Source organism: Phaenicophaeus curvirostris, chromosome 13 (genome assembly GCF_032191515.1).
Source record: "Phaenicophaeus curvirostris isolate KB17595 chromosome 13, BPBGC_Pcur_1.0, whole genome shotgun sequence".
Lineage (NCBI taxonomy): Eukaryota > Metazoa > Chordata > Aves > Cuculiformes > Cuculidae > Phaenicophaeus > Phaenicophaeus curvirostris.
In genome coordinates, this window is record NC_091404.1 from 10492056 (window position 1) to 10512194 (window position 20139).

The window sequence follows — 20139 nt, forward strand, 5'->3', positions numbered from 1 at the left end:
GTGGGCACACGACACCAACAGAGGAAGGCAAGGTGGTATAAGGGCTCAATTTTTGCTGCAGATGGTTGAGATTCTGAATTGTAAATTCAGTTTCCAGAGGGTCTTTTGCTCCTCATTTTATCTTTAACTAACAATTCATTCCTGCTCTTTCCTTTCGTATTCAGAGGATGGTATTGACCATATGTATTTCAAGTAGCTGCAGCAGTCCTACTAATTTTACCCACAGTTCCAAATATACATAGAGTATCATAACCGTAATGCCCTCATTCTGCCATATTTGCTTGAAATGTGTGTATTTGTGCATTAGGTAGTTTTACCCTGACTGGAAATATTATAAAAAGCAGAATTAACCATTTCTTAGTGTTCAGACAGTGTAATTCAGTAAGTACTATTAAAAAAGAAAAATAATTGTGTTGAAATAAGAGAGAATTACCTAAGAGGTACGTTGATAATATTCTTTTTATCATTTTGTTCAGTATAAATTTTGTTCCTTTGCCTCAGCAGTACTTTTTAAACATCCTAGTCTAGCGGGAATCCTGTAAGAAGAGTAAAGGCTTTGCTGAATGGCAAATGTTTTGTATCTATTTTGCCACAACAAGGTCAGTCAGTGCCAAAAAAGCTTTGTGTATTTCCCACAAGTAAAGACAAAAGATATTAACTTGGTGCCATAATCATCAGAATGCTGATGCTCGACAGGCCCTGTCATAAAATGGGTTTTTATGGTTTCCATTCAGCGTGAAATTATTCAAGCTTCATTATATAGTGCTGTCTCTACTAATACGGAAGCACCTATCTGCCACTTGAGCAATTTCCTTTGCACTAAAAAATATGGTAGCTTTTATATTGATCATCTTATGAGATAATCAATGTATGTAAACACTTGATACTAAAGAGTTATTCAAAAGAGACTCACTTATTTTATATAGGTAAAGCTCTAGTTCAACACCAAGCCCCTGGCAGGAGAGAGAAAGAGTGATTCCTCTGCTTGAATGAGGGCAGAATGACAGAGGCACTAAGGGCTGTAATTCCAGCCTGTGTAATATGTGCATAAAAGTCCTGTACAAATCTCTGAGAACTATGCATGGTGGGGATGATGTCCATCCCGCTGTGCCTAATGGCAAAATTTCTACTTATTATATTGCTGTTAAATTAGGATCTTATTAAGTACATTTTTTTCTTTGGAAAAGCAGGAAATGTGCCTGTATCTCCTGAAACTTTTATGTATTCACTTAATCTGACTCTAAGATTTAAGGAGCTCCTTAAAAAGCAGATGTAAACTCGACTATCTTTAGGTTCCTGATTTGAACAGCAAAATCTTTCAGCAGCAGAGGTTTGTTAAGCAGCAGAGGAACATTTGCTGCTCTGAGGTGTCATATCTAGGACACTCATTAAGACTGCTAATTTTTGCAGGTGTGATGTGATCTCACTGTGAAGGTGTTCATAGCAAGAAGGAGAGGTAAGGCAAAATTATTCTCAAGCAGAGAAATACTGCAGTGCTGAGCAGTCTTCTTCCATAGGAAAGATGCAGGACCAGAAGCTAGTAGCTTGGAATATTATGCATCATTTAAAATTCTCTTTTCAGCTACAAACTCAGTGTCTCCTTACAAACCACTTTGTTGCTGGGAGAATTTTCAATTATATGAAAGCTTCCTATAATACACCACTGCTTTTCCAGTAAAGGCTTTAATCCTGCTCCTTCTGAATTTACATGGAATTCAATGATACAGCTTTGCGTCAAAAGGGTGCAACTGGCTTATAATATATTTGATGGATGTATTTCATCCTCTCAAAATATGAAAGAAAAATAAAGTAGCTAATTGGTTGATATTTTTAGAAGAGTTGTCTCTACAGCCTGAATTTTCTTTTGCACTTAGCATGCCTGAGAAGAAAGTGAAGGGTATCAAATAACAATGAGCAACAATAACAATACATATTTTACACTTCAATAGCTTTTTCTACCTGGGACTCTCAGAACTCTAAATACTGGCTGATAGAATGTAAGGAATTGTGAAAAAAAACCCAAACAACCACACCCCCTTTTTGTGAGAAGGGAGTAATTCTGTAATTACTGTGACTCACCTATATGACTTTCAAAGAGCTCTTAAGTCACTTGATTTCTTGGTTTGAGATTCTTGCTACAAAAAGAAATGAATGACATGCAGTTTTGTGCATTTACTAAATTTACATTCTACTTGTGTATAAATTTCTCATAGGGAAATCCTTCTCTTCCTTACAGTTCTTCTGGATTTGCCCCAATTATGCAATTATTGCATGGATGAATTGCCCTATTAGATCAGTTGATATCTGACTATGTGTTTTTAGTGAAGCCAATGTAAATTAGTAAGTAAGATAGTTATTGCTGTTTTTTTTATTTTATAAAGGAGACAAGTGTGGATATGTATAAACTAGGAGACAAGAAGGGTTCACCCACAGCAAGAGTGCAGCCTGTATTGAATTCTGCCTCCTTAGTACAAAACAGAAGAGTAAAGTATGCATCTTTACTATCACAGAGGGTAAGTAATAAGAAAGAATGATTATTTACTTGTTATATAAAGTAATATCCATGGCTTTCCAAACAAAGATTAATGGTGTTGAATCTGTGGGTAAGACGCTAAAAAAAAAGAGCTATGAAAGTCTTTGTTTTATGCATTGTATTACACATTTTGTTGGTATGGCTCACAAGAGGTGGATGGAGGCAAGCCTGTTTGGGGAGGAGAGTGTAGACATCTCCAGCTACTTGATCATTTATCTTTCCTTGACTTCTGCAAAAGGGATGACTAGAAGTTGTTCAGTACAAATTGGGATGGCTGCAGGGGCACCTTTTTCCTTATATGAGCATTTGGAAAGGTGGCAGCAAGTACTCAGACTTGGGTTTCACCTTAGGAGCTGGGGCAGAGGCCTCAGGTGATCATGAGGATTGTGTGTCCTTCTCAATCTGAGTGTTCCTTAATTGCCTAGGGCACAGTTTATCTGGACAAACATGACTGGTGACAAAATACCAGAAACTGAAAAAGATAAATCACCACATTTTATAAACTTACATGACTTGTCCAAATAACAATAGCTCTTCATGTTTGCGTTGCTAGTGTAAAGTGGGCATTTAGACGTCTTCTGAAACTGCTCAGAGCTTGAGTAATGAAAGAGCATTAGCTGCCTGAAAATACTTTGGATTTTCTTTATGACTGGCTATTGAAGAGGTAATTTATGTTTTGGCTCAACACATAGACACCAGGTAAGCCTTTGAAAATGCTACTTTTCCCTGCCGAGCATTTTCATTTACAAAAGAACATGTAAAAAGGAGTGATTTTTCTCAGTAAGTAATAGCAAAGTAATAGTGGTAACTGTTATGATAGACAGCAGATCATAAAGCCATGGTTGGCTAAGCAGAATGATTTTAAATACTTTGCTAGATACTCACAGCAACTGTACATGGCTGGCACTGCCTCAGAGTGATCAACTTGAAGATTCACAGCATTTGGCAAAATCTCTTGCTTGCTTACTAAGCAGTTCAAAACCACTCCCAGTTCCCTCATTGTAGTAACTCCTAGGCATCTTTCAAATGACACTATCTCTGTCCTATACTTCTCTTAAACTTAGTTGAATACACGAGATGTATGAGTATCTTTGCTGCTCTTAAGACTGCTGGATCTTTCTCTATCCATATATGTCCTTTAATAGGTGGAGAAGGTGTAATTTTCCTGCTGTTGTGACATGTGGTGCCGCTGAAGGATTTATCTGCTACAAAACATCATTTGTGGTTAGGGCACTTGCATTTTAAAGCCCAACAAATCTCAAATCACGTGTCTGAATAGGCCATATTGCCTGTAACCAGGTCAGGTGGGAATTGAGGACCCATATCTTAGGCATCTATGTGGGATTCCAGGATTAGCCAAGTGTTGCTAAACACATGGGTTTCACAGGATCAATGTGAGCACAGGCACAGAATATTTGGCACAGCATTATCTGAGCCAAGAATCTTCATGAAGGAAGGTGGGTGGAGGATATTAAAGGCTTGGCGAGCCCTGAGAATTTGTGGCTGTGGGCAAGAAGGAAAGAGGTGTGAGGGGCTGCATACCACTACCTGGATGCCCTTCTTATAAAAATGATTTAATCTATGAGAACATTTCTTTCTTCTTTCCATTGATTCTTTATTTCCCTTGGCAAAAGTTTCACCTTACCTTTAAAATACGGACAATTCAGTTGTTTCTATAAGAAGCTTGCAGAATGGTATGGATGTGACTAGAAAATAAAAACTGCTTTGGAAGTTTCATTTGTTTCCTATTCAAGAAACCGTTAAAGAAATTTAACTTCGGGAGAAGACTAGTCTAACTAACTCACAAGGGCAAAAATAGTGTGCAGACAATGACAATTTGCTGAGGTGGGTGAGATGAATCAACTCGTGGTGGGGCTGCTTCTTCTGTTAACTATGAAAAGAGCACAGATGATTAAATTAGACAAGACACCTCATGCTTAGGTAGCTACTGTTAAATGACATGAATCCCACATGAATAACAAAATTGAACAGCAAAAAAAGCAACATTTATTATAGACAACCATCTGTGGAGGCAATAATGCTCTTCATGAAGTTCATCTGTCAAAGGATCCTCTCCTATTATGAGTGGAGTCTAAATCTCTTGCTGCATTGGCCTAGAGAGTACACCCCTGCCCTGTTTGGTACAGAGATCATAATTCCTCTACATTAAAGGGGTAGATCAAGGCACAATTTTTAAGAACATGTTAAGTGCTGATTCTGAGAGAGCAGCTTCACTTAAAAATTGACATTACTGTGTGATCTGATTTATCCCAAGGACAGAGACAGTCCAATGTTCTTTCTGTCTTCTGTGCTATCAGGAAGTATTTGGAGCCAAGGCCAGTTGGAAGAAAAGAAGGCTCACATGTTCTTTCAATTTTGAGGCCATCAAGGAGTCCCATCTTCCTAAGTCTCCTGTTCAGGATGATCCTGTTCATATATTTGGGACAGATGAAAATTTATCGCAGTCTAGAAATGCAGGGCTGGTTCTGTAACATTCCTTGTCTTGTCTACCCACCCAATCCTCCCCTCTCTCCCCTTTACAAGCATACATTTTCTTTAATAATAGTACTACTTACTCAGTGCAATGAGATTAGGAGGGTTGGGGCAGACATCTAGGATTCTGTCAAGGAGAGTGTTGTATGCTGTTCATGCTTTTCCAGTCAGCTATCACAGAGCACACTCGGACTGAACGCCTTGGCCCAGGGATTTCTACAAGCACACTGGATTTTTTACCAAATTAGCTAGGTTTAAGAGAACACAGACAGCTTTGGTTGGGCAAATATCAACCCAGTGCAACTGGCTGAATGTGTATGCCCTGCAAGAGAAGGAAAAAGGCCAGGTGCCTGCTGCCTGGTTATGCCAAAGGCCACCAAAGGCTTGAGTGTGGAATCTGGGATGGCACGTGTCTCTGCGTGAGTGAGGCAGTCCCTCCTAGGAGGGCAGTGCTCCCCACCTTGGTTGCCTTGACCTTCTCTTCAGGGCTACGCTCTTCTATCTGTTGCAGTTCCATCCCTTCCCCTTACTTCCCCTTTGCCAGAAGTAGCCTGGCCTTTACCCAGCCCGATCGCTCAGCCCAGGGGCAGCAAAAAATCAATTTCTCAATGCAATTACTAAACAAAATTCAACATCTTGGAGAACTATCACTGCAATCACCATTGCAATCCATGTTGCTGAATGGAGTTAGTTCAGCTAAGGGTATAGCTCCTGTTATTTTCACAATCATACTTTATTAATTTGGAAGAAACTGCTATGGGTATTATTAAACTGGATTTTCATATAATCACAAGTGTTCTGGAAAGATGCTGGCAAGGCTTGCAAATTTTTGTTAATTTTGCTCAAAGCTTTCACAGCTTTCAGTGTTGCTTTTTCACAAAGCTAAACTTAAAGGATTAACTCCGCTCTCCTCTTGGTACTCTGTTTACCAAGGGAATGTTGGTCAAAGGGAGAAAAGTGGACAACTTCAGACTTTTCATGTCAGTGCTACTTACAGAACAAATATCCATTGGCAGGGTAAGAGCCCGAAGAAGAAGAAAAGAAGCTTTCTACCTATTGTGCAATAAATCAAAAGGTTCCAGTGAATTTCTTTGAGTGTTAGCAAAACTGCTTAATCTAGGATTTCAAGGGTGATCAAAACTATTTTCAATTATTCCTGACTTGCACTTGTACCATTCCAGACTGAGCTGAGTCTTTTTTTCCGTAGTACATTCCTTTATTTAAAGGCAATAGAAAGAAGAGAAAGAAGTGAATTTCAATGATCAGAATCCTAATGTGTGGGAAATATGACTTCAGTTCTTCCTCTGGAAAGTCTGAATAAGACCAAGTAATTACTAGTTCTTTACTACTAAAAAGCAGAGGAAAAAAGAAACAATAACAGAACATTTTCAGAAATTGGATTTTCGTTATCTGTAATAACACAGGAAGCTTATCTATTGTGAGAAGAGCAAGCCTGATTCTAACGTGGGATAAACATTTGCATGATAATAAGGTTATATATTTTAGATTAAGACAACGTATTGTTCACAAGAAGAAACAGCTGTGGCCATCCTTGGGAAAACATGACTTTCTAAATGTGACTCTACAGCTTGTTTTCTCTGAAAGCACATTTACTGTTACAGTGCAGTTGCCATTGATTATAGACTTGCATCCAAACGCCAAGGGTGGCAGAATAAGTATGAGACAGTTTTTAAGTAGCTTTGATCTTTCAGAACAAGTTAGGAGTCCCAAGTGGAGAAGACAAAAATATGCTTTTCTGTCTCTTTACTTTGTCTTACTAACTGTAAGACTTAAGAATGAAAAGGGTTTATTAATTGCCAAATGTATAAATGTATCAACCAAAGACCTGCATTGCACAAATTATCCTTTTGAATCCCAAAATGAACTAGGTAGTGAGCTTTCAAAGATCCTTTTTTTTCAAATGTGACTAAAGATTCCAAAAGAGCAGCAATTTTATTGCACGCTGCGTTGCTTATAGTGCTGATCCATTATCAGTATAAATGTTGGTTGCTTAGGTTAAGAGGTCTACAAAAGAAAGTGGCTACATCCTCAGCTACTATAAAATATTACAGGATTGTTTATGGAGCTAAACACTAGTTAGAACGGCTGAGGAACTGGATACCCTTATTTAAATAATAACCTCTGTTATTCTTAGGATAGAAAAATTAACACTTAAAATCTCTAAGATGAACACATTAAAAGGATCATTGAATGTTTACATTCCTTGATCTCTACTTTTCCCAAAACTTAAAGGGAACAAGTATTTTGAAGGACTGTTTGAACTACTGCTTTTGATGTTCTCCTGCTGGTCCAGGACAGATGGTTTGCACTGCACTGCTAGAGATATTTTGTGGTGTACCGTGTATCTTACATTCTATATAAATAGCTTCTAAACAACTGCATGCTATCTAGAAGTATAAAATTGTGCATGGGTCAGAGCACTTACCACATCCAGCCAAAAAAAAGCCCATGTCATTTACAGTCTAGTAAAACAGGAACAGTTGTCCTGTGTCCCATTTTATAAATCAGCAAGGAAAATGGGAGCATCAGTCTTAGCAGTCTCAAAATTTAGATGGGCACAAAATCTAAAACTATACCAGAATAACATGCCTAGCCAGTGAATGAATTTTAGTTACTTAATCAATAGCCAATTTAAAAGTGGAGGTGAAATGGTGGCTTCATTGCATAGAATGGATATGCTGCTACAGATTCTTGTAGCGTGTAGTCGTACATTTAAAAATCAGCTCTGTTGCATGGAAGCATTCCTATATTGCCAGGTAAGACTTGTCCACATACATTTTGGAAGACTCCCCATGGAAAATGGTGGGCTTCCCAAAAAAAATATTTGATTTTATGGTATGTAGCTAGGCTGTAATATGGAAAAATACAACCACATTCTGTATTCAGTGGGCAAGAGAACTACTACCATAACTATGGAGTAGAAAAAAAGGAGAGGTTATAGAGTACAGGGAAGAGGTAGAAAGGAAAGTTGAATGAATTTCTTTTTCTCCCCAGAGTGTCAGGTTCTTATTTCAGTAGTTGTCTGCCACTCAGAGCCTCTTTGGCTCACTTACTAGCATAAAAGCTGTCTGCAATAGCCAAACTGAATTCATGAAGAAAAAAAAGGTGAATAAACCCAAGTGGAATGCTAAGAAATATTATTGAAAGGATTCCATAGGGCAAAACAGACAAGGTGATTCAATTCAGCCAGAAAGCAAAAATCTAGAAGCTGGGCTACTATGCATTTTCAGCAGTTTAGAAACAAACTGTAGCTTTCTCCCTCAGCCACCCCCGGCCTTTTCATTCCATGTATGTAATCTCCTTTTATAAGTAGATAGTATTTTTTTCTGTGTACATGGTCTGTTTTTAACTATAAAAAACAGAAAACCAAACTAAATCTGTAATGTACACATCACATTCTCAGATCAGAATAACATATGCCAGGGAAAGAATCAGTAGGCTACTGCTGTATTTGGACAAAGTTATAAAGCCACAAGCACTGGCTTTGAAAAACAATTATACTTCACATTTCTCATCAGTAAATCTCACCAGACTAAGGCAGGAATTTTCATACTCCTCAATTAATGATGCAGAAATTAAAGCATGGGGACACAGGTACACCTTGTGCAAGGTCACTGGCAGAACTAGAAAGAGAACACTAAATTCTCAATCCACATCAAATGAGCTCTTAACTAGGCCCACTGCCTCCCTATCTAGAGAAAATAAATAAATAACTACTACAGTATAAACAAAGTCTTTGGTAGTTCAATTTTAGGCATTCACTATGAAATTAGGACTCTATACCTAGGAATTATTCCCACCCATTACTTGGAGGATGAAGAGAAGTCATGGAAAACATAAACCACCAGCAAAACATTTCTAAACATTGCCTTATGGAAAAGAAGGCCATATTAACAAATAAGAATTATCCACTCAGTTTTGGTAAGTAGCTTATGAATTAGATGGGATGTTAAAAATGGTCTCAAAAAACACAAGCTAAACCCCACACCATTAATTAAAGTGTGAACTACAGCATTAAGCATTTTACTCACTATCATTGTCTTTTCATGAGCCACGCTTATGCCTGAATTGTGGTAAATCTGATATGACTTTAGGGCTGAGATTTCTTACCTGTCCAAGAGAACTGCCTGTCCATTTTCCCTATCCATTTGGAATGCGTCTGCACCGTTTCCCTTTTACAGTTCCACCAAAAATAGGCATTTGGTGTAAGCTCTATGAATTATAAGTGCTGAAATCCTTTGCTTTCATAGAACCACAGATTGGTTTGGGTTGGAAGAGACCTTAAAGATCATCTTGTTTCAACGCCTCTGCCATGAGCAGGAACACCTTCCACTCAATCAGGTTGCTCAAAGCCTCATCCAACCTGGCCTTGAACATCTCCAGGGATGGGGCAGCCACGACTTCTCTGGGCAACCTGTTCCAGTACCTTTCTGGTAACACCTTGACAGGTAAGACAATTATAACTCACACTTTTTTTTTGCTTCCCCACTATCCTTCATAAAAAGGCTAACCCCCCCACCCCAATACTGGTTAGTTTTCCTTTTGATTCACTAATAATCATAAGCCACTCTGAAACCTCCAGAAAAAAAGGCCCAGAAAAATTGAAAAGCATTTCCCAACCTCCAATCCTCTCTCTTTTTTCCATTGTAAATAAGCATATAAGCTGAATGTTATAAGATTTTTCACAGGTACTTATTAGTGCGTATGTGTTTCAATTGGGAATACATCCGAATAGAAGCAACAGCTTCTATCTGAATAGAAGCAACAGCTCAGCAAACACAGCAGATGTGATGGGAGCAGTGAAGCTTTGGTAAAGCTTTGCTCACTCGAGTAGATCACAGAGTTTTTGAAACTCTTCTGAGTGGTTCAAGCCTCAGCTGCCCTGGTACTAAGGAACTTGGCTACTTGTAAAACCAGATAAAGGAAAAACAAAGACTTAGCTGAACATATTCCATTTGTCTTCCACAGCAAGAATACAGTCAGGAATAACCAAGAATTACAATTTAGCAGAAATGTAATAAATTTGAGATTCCAAGTGAAACCTCACCTGTCCAGGAGCAGGAGAGGTGACAACAGTTAAGGTTTAGGCACATTTTAAGGAAAAAAGTCACACCGTGGAGTACTCAAACATTACTGAAAATAAGATAACTGGTCACTTGGTCATAAACTTGGAGCATGCGGACTTCAGATTTATGTGAATGAGCATATAGTCTGGACAACTCCCAAATGGCATTTTATGTGATGGTAAGAGGATATAATTATTTTTCTCCCTCCTCTACTCGTGCTTCGGTGAATTCAGTGGCTGCCTGTATTTGGTGAGACCTTTGTTGCCGGTGCTAATCCCAGGGGACTCCTCTGGAGCCACTCAGGTGTAAAGCTAACAAAGGTAAGCTGCATCTACACCTGAATTGCTCAGAGTTGACTGTAGGCTGGAACTTCTAGAAGCCTCTGTAACAGTTTTGCTTTGGTATATGTTGCTTGTTTTTTTTGTGATCAGAAGAGAATTTATGTAGTCATGATATTTTCACAATTCTCTCAAAAAAATCTGTACAATTTAGCTGTCCAGCTAAGATACTGGCATGTACCATGTCAGTAACAAATCCCTGGGGAGAATGAAAAAAGTTATAGCATGGGAAAAAACTACCTCAACTCCAATTCCTCTGCCTCTTAGACAAGAGGGTCTCAGAACAGAAGTCAAGATATTTTAAAATAGACTGTCATAGTATCAGTGATCTCAAGGGGATTTTTTTCTAGGCTTTTGTATGGAAATAGGTCTTATCTCAAGAGGAGCTAACTGCAACAGGTCTATATACATTAGCTGTGCCTTTTCCAACGCAGACAGCATTCTTAAAATGGCTGTACTACCTCCCACTCAGAAGATAATTGGTACCTAACACTTCTGGCTCTGGGGAGCAATGCACACGCAGGGCAAGAAAAGAAGATACAAGGAATCTGTGTTGCTAAGACACAAATCTATACTTATTCTGCTGCCACAAAGAATCCTGACATCGTATTGCAGACACTTCATAACGTTGGTGTAATTTCAGTTATACTGCAAAAGCAGATTTACATTATCTTGATTTCTAAATGATGGTGCCTCCTTAAGTCCAGCAACAATGTTTTCTGCTGCTCTTATTTTGTAACTGGCCACAGATATTGATCTGAACAGTTTGCTGAAGTTAGTTTTGATGAAGGACCTTAGAAGTTTAAAGACTATTGCATTAATTGCACAAACGGTTAATTCATTGTATTTTTAAAAGCAAAGACAAAAAAGGTTCAGAAATACTGCAACTAGCTCTACTCTTCTAAATTTCACTTTTCCTTTTCAAGAATAGTGCATTACCAGTAGCAATTCAGATGCATGCACAAATAGGTTAATGAGCAGAGATGAGAATCAAATTCTGAACACTTCAGTTACCTGGACATCCTTAAAAGATAACAGAGATGCATCTGGCCTCTAATTTCATCCCTCAAAATGCTTAACAGCATGTAACAAAAGCCGCTGCTATACTCAAATGGAGGCCCTCAGTGTTTATGATCTCAGGAAGAAAACCAGTTTTCTGATGCCTTGTTTTTCAAACTTGACTCGTACTCTTGGTTCTATTTGGTTTTCAAAATGACTGCATCTCCAATTGTAGCTCCAACTTCTCTTTCATTCAAACTGACCTATTCATCCGTATTCATAAACATGTCAATCTGCTGGTTCAAAAAACCCAACCAACCTTCCAATAACAAAAAAAAACACAACAAAAAACTTCTCATTAATCCACCTCCCTCATTAGCTAGGATTAAAAACCTTAGTCAAAATCATTGGCCTTGTGCCCAGAAAAGCTATGAGATCAATACTCCAAACAGACTTAATGATCCTCTTACAAAAGAATAACTTCTGTGCTTCTCCTACAGAACACTTTGAAAAAGTGAAGGGAAAAATACAAGAAATGTCACATCATCTGCATAAGTTAATTTATCTGTTGGTTGGTAGTTGTACATCTAGAGGAAGGACGTGGGGAAATAGGGGTTTTTTTTCCTTCTTTCTCTCTTAAATGACATTTACTGTCTGCAAAAACAGTAATATGAAAAAATCAGAAACTGTATCAGTGATTAGCCTGTAAGAGCCTAAGAAGTTTCATTAACATTTCTAGTATCTCATTTCACTCATGAGCAGTTTAAAGTTACGGCATTTGTATTTTACCAGCTCTTGTATTTTACTGGAGCATTTACCAGCTCCAGTGTTGATAGGCAGAAAAAGAAAACCGAACTAAAGCCTACTGTATAGTTCTCTAGCACAGTGTAAAAAGCCAGCGCCTTTGACCAAAGCAGGCTATAAACACCAGAGGGAACATTTTTCTTACGGACAGAATGGAAATATCTTGGGGTACAGATTGGTAGACACTTAGCTGAGCATAGATGTTGCATGGGTTTTAGTGGAAAATGATCAGGCTAGGCTGACTGCAGCTATGTGAGAATTAGGATATAATCAGTGCTCATCATCTATCCTCTCTATAGTTACTAGAAAAAAAGCAGGGATATCTGCATTCATGCCACGTATTTTAGGACAGAATAAATCATCTTTGAATGGCCTAGATTTTGCTATTTATTCTAGAGACCCTACACAACCAGTCTGAGTGTTACATTTTACTAGGAAGTTTTGGCAATACTAACCCATGCTGAAGACAACTCACTGAAATTACAATGAAATGTGATGTGATACAGGGAGTTTCAGATAGCTTATCCATTTTTTCTCACTCAGAAATGCCGCTTGTATAGCCACGGTTGGCACATGGGAAATCCTTCATAGAAGCTGAAATGCCATCTTATCTTATGATTCTCTCCTCTGCTCAACGAGTGGTAGAAGGAACAGCTACGCAGACCTTACTCCAGCGTGGTCCTCAGGAATACTACTGAGATCAGGTGTCTCATTTCACATGGAGTTACTCAGCTATGTCAGGGGAAGTTTGGGCTGAGCTCTCAGAGGAGCAGGGACATCAAGTCCTTGAGATATGTTCTCCAGAGCTACAGAAGAAAAGGAGAGAGCCCAGGGTGATGGATACCAGAGGAAAGTTGGAGTGCTACAGTGAGGGCTTGGGAAACTGGAGGGGATGTAGGAACTAAGCAGATGCTGGAACTCAAACAAATGCAATCAGATGGAAGAGACTGCAGAAAGGAGGACTATGAAAGGGCATTTGGAGTGGTTCTGGAGCAGACTTGAGAACCCAGATAGAAATTACAGACCTTTTTGCAAACAGCAGGTTTTGGGGAGAAAAAGGGAAGACAGTTAACCCTCACACTGAGTCATCTTCTCGGTGTGTTCTGTTGCTAGCAAAGGCTCAACACTGTCCCAGGAGATAGACATCTCCCTAGGAACTGCGGGGCAATCTGGCCATGGTGTTTTAAGGTGAGCATCTCTATTTTGCCATTGAAGTTACCTACTGAAATCCAGTCTCTAAGATTGTGCTTAAGTCTGCACCTTTACTGTTTCTGTAAAGGTCATTAGGTCCCCTTTCACAAAAGAGAACTTACGAAGAAAGAAAACTATTTGCATCCCATTTTCCTGAGGAGAAAAAATAATTTGTTAACCTGGTTACATAATTTTCACAGTTCAACTTTTCAAACTATGAAGGAAAATTTTTTCAGACTCATTATCAAGCCATTACTCAGGCAAGCAGCCGTCCCCTAACAAGCAGCAGCTTCCAGAGCTGCACAGCTAAAGAAATGTAGAAACCTTTTACATAGCAGCTGCCAACACACTTTCCCTGCTAAACAAATCTCTTTAAGCGTAACTGAAAAAAATCTCCTTCTCTCTCACCTATACACTCTATGGAAAGGATTGTTTAATAGATGTCAGCTGAGAGACATAAAACCAAACCTAAAAGATCTATAGCAATAATGATTCTTAAGCTGGTACTGGTGATGCAAAATAAAATCTAGTCACTAAATAGATTCCACTAGGAAAGATAAGGAAATGTAAAACAATCGCAGCCTCTGTAAAATGTGGCTGTGCTATGAAAGCAAACACGTTAGGACAGTCTGAGGCACAAGCAGTAAAAATAAATAAGATAAAGTTACTAAAAGAATCAATTCCCTATCTCTGCTGTTTGCAAACACTAGAAAATTGAAAATGTTTTTGTAGGAAAAATTAGCATTATTCTGAGGAAAAAAATGGTAATTGGTTCTGGTTCATTAGAGAGTAATAAATAATATCTTAGCTGCAAGAGGTTCAGATATAACATGGTACTTGTTTTGCGGGCAATACTGAAATTGTACCTGGAAAGAGTTAATAACTTTACTTTAAAATAATATTATACTTTTCCGAGGTTTTCAGCAATAAGTGCTTTTAATTACCCAGGGAAAAGAGCCATAAGGCAATCACCATTGGAAGGTTTCAAACAAGTACCTCATTCAAAGATGGACGCTATTCTGGTCAAATGTTCCAGGCTCAACTAATGTGATACCATTTCGCCTCCTTCATGAAGTGAGACCATTTTGAAGACTGATTCCTCACTAGTTCATTGTACCACTTCAGTTTTAAACTGGATCTAGTGAACAGCCATAGCTTCTATGGACTCTAAACATAAAGAACTGACATGTTAGCATATTAATGTACTCAAATGTCACATAAATCATTAGAAGACAGTTTACTGAATGACTCATGTATCTGGCAATATACATGCAAAGCCTCTTTAGATCTTAAATATAAAGCAACTTCCTTTTGGCAAAGCCTTGATTAGAACAACATTGATTGTAGTTATTTATAGCTCAAATGCTATTGCTGAAAATTTCTCAAAGTTGTAGATACTGTATTATTAACTATAGTAAAGCTCTGAAAATCAGTCAGCAGAGGCCACTTCAATCTCCGCATGATAATAAAGGATTATTATGTGCAGTAACCTATTTATGAAAAGGAAACAGTGTGCTTCTTTCAGACTCCATCAATTGCTTTAATAAGGAATTGAAAAGCCTGGCCTACTTTATATGCAGATCACCATCCCAGTTGCATAAGGATTTACAATAGACAAAACAAAACTGTTTTTGTTGTAAATAAGGGCTGTTTGTTTAAATCACACAATAATGTTTGCATCTAAAAATTATTTAAAAGCTAATAAGGCTTAATAAACTTTGACTGTATACTTGTTAATAAAAATGGTTTCAATATTCTCCAGTAAGGAAATGTGAATTGAAGGTGGGAATGTAAAGCTTGAAGTAAACCAGGCCTGAGTTAATGGGAAAGGAGAAGGCTTATTGCGTTTGTTCACTGATGGGCTTAAGAAAACCAATACCGAGAATGGATTTCAGTTAACTTAAACCATTTTATAAAATTTAAGATAATGAACATAGTACTAGTTTTCTGTAGTATATTAGAATTATTGCAGTATTACTTTTGCTTCAGAAACTGAAAACTTGACGCAGCTCAGACTAATGAAAGTTACGTGAGATGCATATACTGATTTCTGCTAGCTTAATTTGGAGGACTCCAGAAACGCAGGTTTGAATTTTACCCTTGGTATTGGTTCATTTGCCTCTATGTTAATAAATTTAATGAGGTGTGGGATGACCCCTGCTGGTGTCCCTGCTTATAAAAAAGATGGGTATCTGGCAGGAAAAGGACACGTTAATTTCAGTCCAAAAAAGTTACAAATATAAACTCTGTCATAAAATGTATAAAAATACCTAACTTAATGCATAAAACACTGTGAGTAATGTTCTCTTAAGTATGAAAATAATCTTAAACCACTGAACATTACTGTGTTAGAGTTGCAATACAATATATTAAGAAGGACATTAATTGTTCAATTCACTATGATATTGTGTTAAACGTCTTTTATTAATGAGCTGTTACTCCCAGCTGAGGCATTTGATAACTTCTAGTCCATTGCTAAATCCTCTCAGTTGATTTCAGTGAATCACTCTAAACAAACCTAGAGGGAAAAAATACCCCAATAATTTACATTTGAGTTTATAAGGTTCTAGAACTAGATTCATTTAAAGGAGGGCAGCTTTCCTATAAATCAAACCTGATTTAATGCAGCTGACATATAGATCTATTTTACAATTTTTTTAATTTCAAAAATACAACACATTAAAATAGGTTCAATTTATCAAAGCTAAGAGCAACAATTAAGTAATAATGTACTTAAAGTGCAAAGGCACTTTAACACAAAAAAAAGTGACGCCCAGTGGCTATACTTGGTAATTGAAACAGCAGTACTGTATATTATTTACAAAAGAAAGTCAATAGTCCAGGAAAAAAGATCTTTGGAGATCTTCTACTTAATACATTAAGTTTCCACTTCAAAATGCAAAGAAAAAAAATAACCAACAGAAAACCCAAAGACCCTCTTCTTCACTTCCTTCCAAATCAAAAACAATTATGCAAGATCTATTACAGAAACATACATTTGCAGTGACAGTTCCTACAGAAGGGTTAAAAGGAGAGAGATGTAGAAATAACTTAAAGGGAATGTTGCAAATCCAACACCATATCCCTGCTATGCTGTAAGGGTTCTGTTTCTCTCTCGCTCCCTCTCTAATTTAAAAAGTGGAAATATTGGGAATGCGATAGATGACATCAGCACCAAGTTCAGACTCAATCAAATGTGATGCTGAGCCCATTCAAAAATTTTCCTGTCTCCCACCTCCCCCCTCACAGCTGACTGATGGCAGTTTGTTTCTCCAGAACTTCGAGGTAGTCTGGTTCTGTTTGTAGCTTTCCTTGGAGTAAAGGATGTTCAGGTTTAGACTGTTCTGCAAAATATTTCCTGGGTGTTCCATATAAAACAGTTTTATTTATCCTGTCCTGGTTTTGGCGTCTTGATTCATATGAAGGGGCAAACTGCCTTTTGGGTAAGGTGCAAAAGTTATAATGAACTAAACCTCCGGAGGGGAGTTCCTTGACCCTTTCTGCAATATTTTGATACAGAAGCTCTGGTTCCCTTGGCGAGGTTTGCTTTTCCAGTAATTCAGCTGCACTGATTGTAAATGCGAGACTGGTGGGGTCTTCCTTTTTGTGGTCAAGACTGCTATAGCTAAACTCATGGAGATTCCTGTAATAGGCAACTGGATCCCCTTCCTTTTGCATGTAGATTGGGTTTTGGCACATCTGTCCAACAGGAGGGGGAATGTAGTTATAAACGTGTCCTTCAGTTTTATCATGGGTCTCAGTGTTGTAAGACCCATACTGGAGCTGAAATGAACTTATGTCTAAGTTGTTTGCACTGCTGGGCATGCTTTGCACCCCCTTCCGGCGCTTAAGGACAAAGACAAACAGGCCTGCCCCAAAACAGACTGACAAAATAAACACCACCAGCAAGCCTAAAATTAAGACAGACAGTGGAACTTCAGTGTGCATTTCTGGGTAGGAGCTGGGCGAGACACCAAGGAGATGGGGTGTATCTGTGTTCTGGTTCATAGAGAAGAGAGAAGAATCTGACAAGTTAGGGTTCTCTGGGCAGATGGCTTCTTTGCTCAGGAATTTCAGATGCTGTCCAGAATACTTGGTGGGAGACTCACATACAACTTCATTGATAACTACAGGGGGATTTGACTGCTGTTTGTTCTGGTCAGTGACTTGCTCTATCCAGTTCCTCAGCCCCAGGATGTCACACGTGCAGTCCCAAGGGTTCTCCTGGAGGTCTATCTGAATGAGAGCTGACAGCTGGTCCAAGACTCCTCTCACAGGCAGGTGTGAGAAATGGTTGTTTCTAAGGTTGAGTCTGGTAAGTGAAGTGCCGCCAAAGACTTTGTCAGGCAAGGATCTGAGCAAGTTGTTATTGAGAAATAACAGATGAAGATTACTCAGAGCATCAAAGGTGCGTGGCAGGATCTCCTTAATGACATTGTACTCTAGGTAGAGATATTGCAGGCTGTGCAGCCCATCAAACATTGATGGGTACAGAATCTCCAGGTAGTTGCCATTAAGATAAAGTCTACGTAAACTTGTGAGGTTTGTAAAGGCACCTTCTTGTATCACTGCAATTCTGTTATTTCCTAGATGTAACAAATCCAGAGAGCTGTACTCTACGAGATCGGTTCTATAAATGACTTGCAGATAGTTACTGGTAAGGTAAAGTTTCTTTGGACTGGTTGGCTTAGGGTGGAGATCGGAGATGTTACTTATCTTTTTCTCTTGGCAGTTCACGTTTAACCCATTGTCAGAGCTCTGTGAAGTACAGATACAGCCAGCTGGGCAGGTGATGGGCATTGGAGACTTTGTCTGGTAAACCATGATAGGTCCAAATATTTGTCTGTCTTTTGACACAGTGACACGGGGTGTGGGGCGGTTTCTGGTTTTGGGTGGACGGCTGGCTTTTGGAGCTCTGGTAGGATTTATGGCAGAGTTGGCTGTGGGTGATAGCCTTGAGATGTGTGGGTCTGAGAGGACAGGGTGTTTTTCCCTCTGGTTTGAATCACTGGAGCTTTTCCTAGGGCAGAGATCTTGTCTGGTGAGCTGGGTCACGTCTTTCCCATGAAGCCTGAAGGGGGTTTCGCAGACTATCTCACCCACGAATACGGTGATGGTGTCCAGCCAAGCCTTGAGTGGCAGCAAGTCGCAGGTGCAGTTCCAAGGATTTTCCTCCAGCTGGATTTCCATGATACCTCCAATGTGCTCCAGCACGCCAGCAAAAGGCATCATCTTCAGCCGGTTCCCCCGCAGATCCAAGTGAGTGAGAAGCACGAAGCGGAAGACATTGCTAGGTAAGGACAGCAGGAGGTTGTCATTGAGAATCAGCACCTTGAGCTTGTTTAGCTTGCTGAAGGCCCCTGCCTCAATAGCGCTGATATAATTGTAATCGGCCTGCAGGTACTCCAGGCTCTCCAAGCCCAGGAACGTGTCCTCCTTCAGAACTTCCAGCTTGTTGTTATTGAGGTGCAGCCTCTTGAGGGTGCGAAGGCCACTGAAGGCCCCGGTGCGGATCTCCTGCATGTCGTTGTTGCCCAAGTGGAGGGTCACGGCATTGGAGTAGTTGACAAACTCATTGGGGAACAGGCGGGTCAGCGCATTCCCATTGAGAAACAGCTGGTAGATCTTGGAGGGCGGTGGAAGGAGGAGGCTGACGGTCGTAAATCCTTTGTTTTCACAATTAATGTTCAGCACGTTCTCCTTCTCCTCACAAGGGCAGCGGCTTTTGCTGCAAATGTCTTTGGCAGGTTTGCGACTCTCCGTCTGTGAGATCCCAGCCACTGTTAACAAACTGAGCAACCAAACACCCTTCAGCATCTTTAAGCGCTGTCAGTCCCTGCTTCGGCACCTACAGTCAAACCTTACGAGACAGGTGAGGAGAGAAAGAAGAAACCCCCAGTGAAAACCATCGAGAGCAGAGGTTGGAGGAGGGGGGGCGCGGAGAGGGGGAAGCACAGCAGGTCGCGAGGGTGGGAAAGGAGGGAGAGCAGCAAGACAGCGACTTGCCAAACTCCTCTAAAACGCTCCCTCCTCCTTTTTCTTCCCGGAAAGCGGCTACGGAGCTGCCGTGGGAGAAGCCCCACCGATCCCCGAGCCTCCCCCCCGCCACCAGCCCCACTCCCGGCCAGTCCGCGTTTCGACCCGGGGGCGGAGGCATCCCCGCTCGCCGCCCCCCTTCCCCGCTGCCCGCACCCCCTACCTGCTCTCGGGGCAGCAGGGGCCGAGCGCCGCCGCGCCCCGGGACCCAGGCGCCCGGCGGCGAGAGGCATCGCCCGCCTCGCGCCTCAGGAGGAACCTCAGGAGGAGCCGAGCGAGGCGCCGCCGACCCCGTCCCTGTCCCCGTCCCCAAGGCGCTCGGAGCGGCGGCGGCGGCGCCGCTGCGGGAGCGCGGGCGGCTCTGAGCAGGGGGGGGCGCGGCGCGCGCCTTTTGCCCCGCGCGGGGCCGCCGTGACGTCACGCCAGGGGCGGGGGGGACACGCTTTTTCCCACCCCCCCCACCCCTTCCCCCTCCTTCCCAGCTCGGCCTCTCACCCCCCGGCGCGGCCTCTCGGACACCCGGGACGGCGCGGGGACCCGGAGCCGGGCGGTGCGGTAAGGTAACGAGCGCCTTTACCTGCGTCCCGAGTGGGCTTGGCCCCGAGTCCCTAAATCCGTGGCTGCGGAATTTGAGAGCTGTCGAGCGGCTTCTTCGGTA

General features: G+C 40.6%; 1 protein-coding gene across 1 annotated transcript; it reads right to left on the reverse strand.

Annotated features, from left to right (window-relative positions):
- Positions 1 to 14558: 14558 nt before the first annotated feature.
- SLITRK2 (SLIT and NTRK like family member 2) lies at positions 14559 to 19741 on the reverse strand. The gene is made up of 2 exons (XM_069867560.1): positions 19645 to 19741; positions 14559 to 19305 (listed from the first exon to the last, which is right to left on the reverse strand). The coding sequence occupies exon 2, from the start codon at positions 19260 to 19262 to the stop codon at positions 16689 to 16691; it is 2574 nt and encodes an 857-aa protein (XP_069723661.1). The 5' UTR covers positions 19263 to 19305; positions 19645 to 19741; the 3' UTR covers positions 14559 to 16688.
- Positions 19742 to 20139: the final 398 nt, after the last annotated feature.

Coding starts and splice junctions, on each gene's coding strand:
- SLITRK2 (XM_069867560.1), bottom strand. CDS start 19,262: ATGCTGAAGGGTGTTTGGTTGCTCAGTTTGTTAACAGTGGCTGGGATC.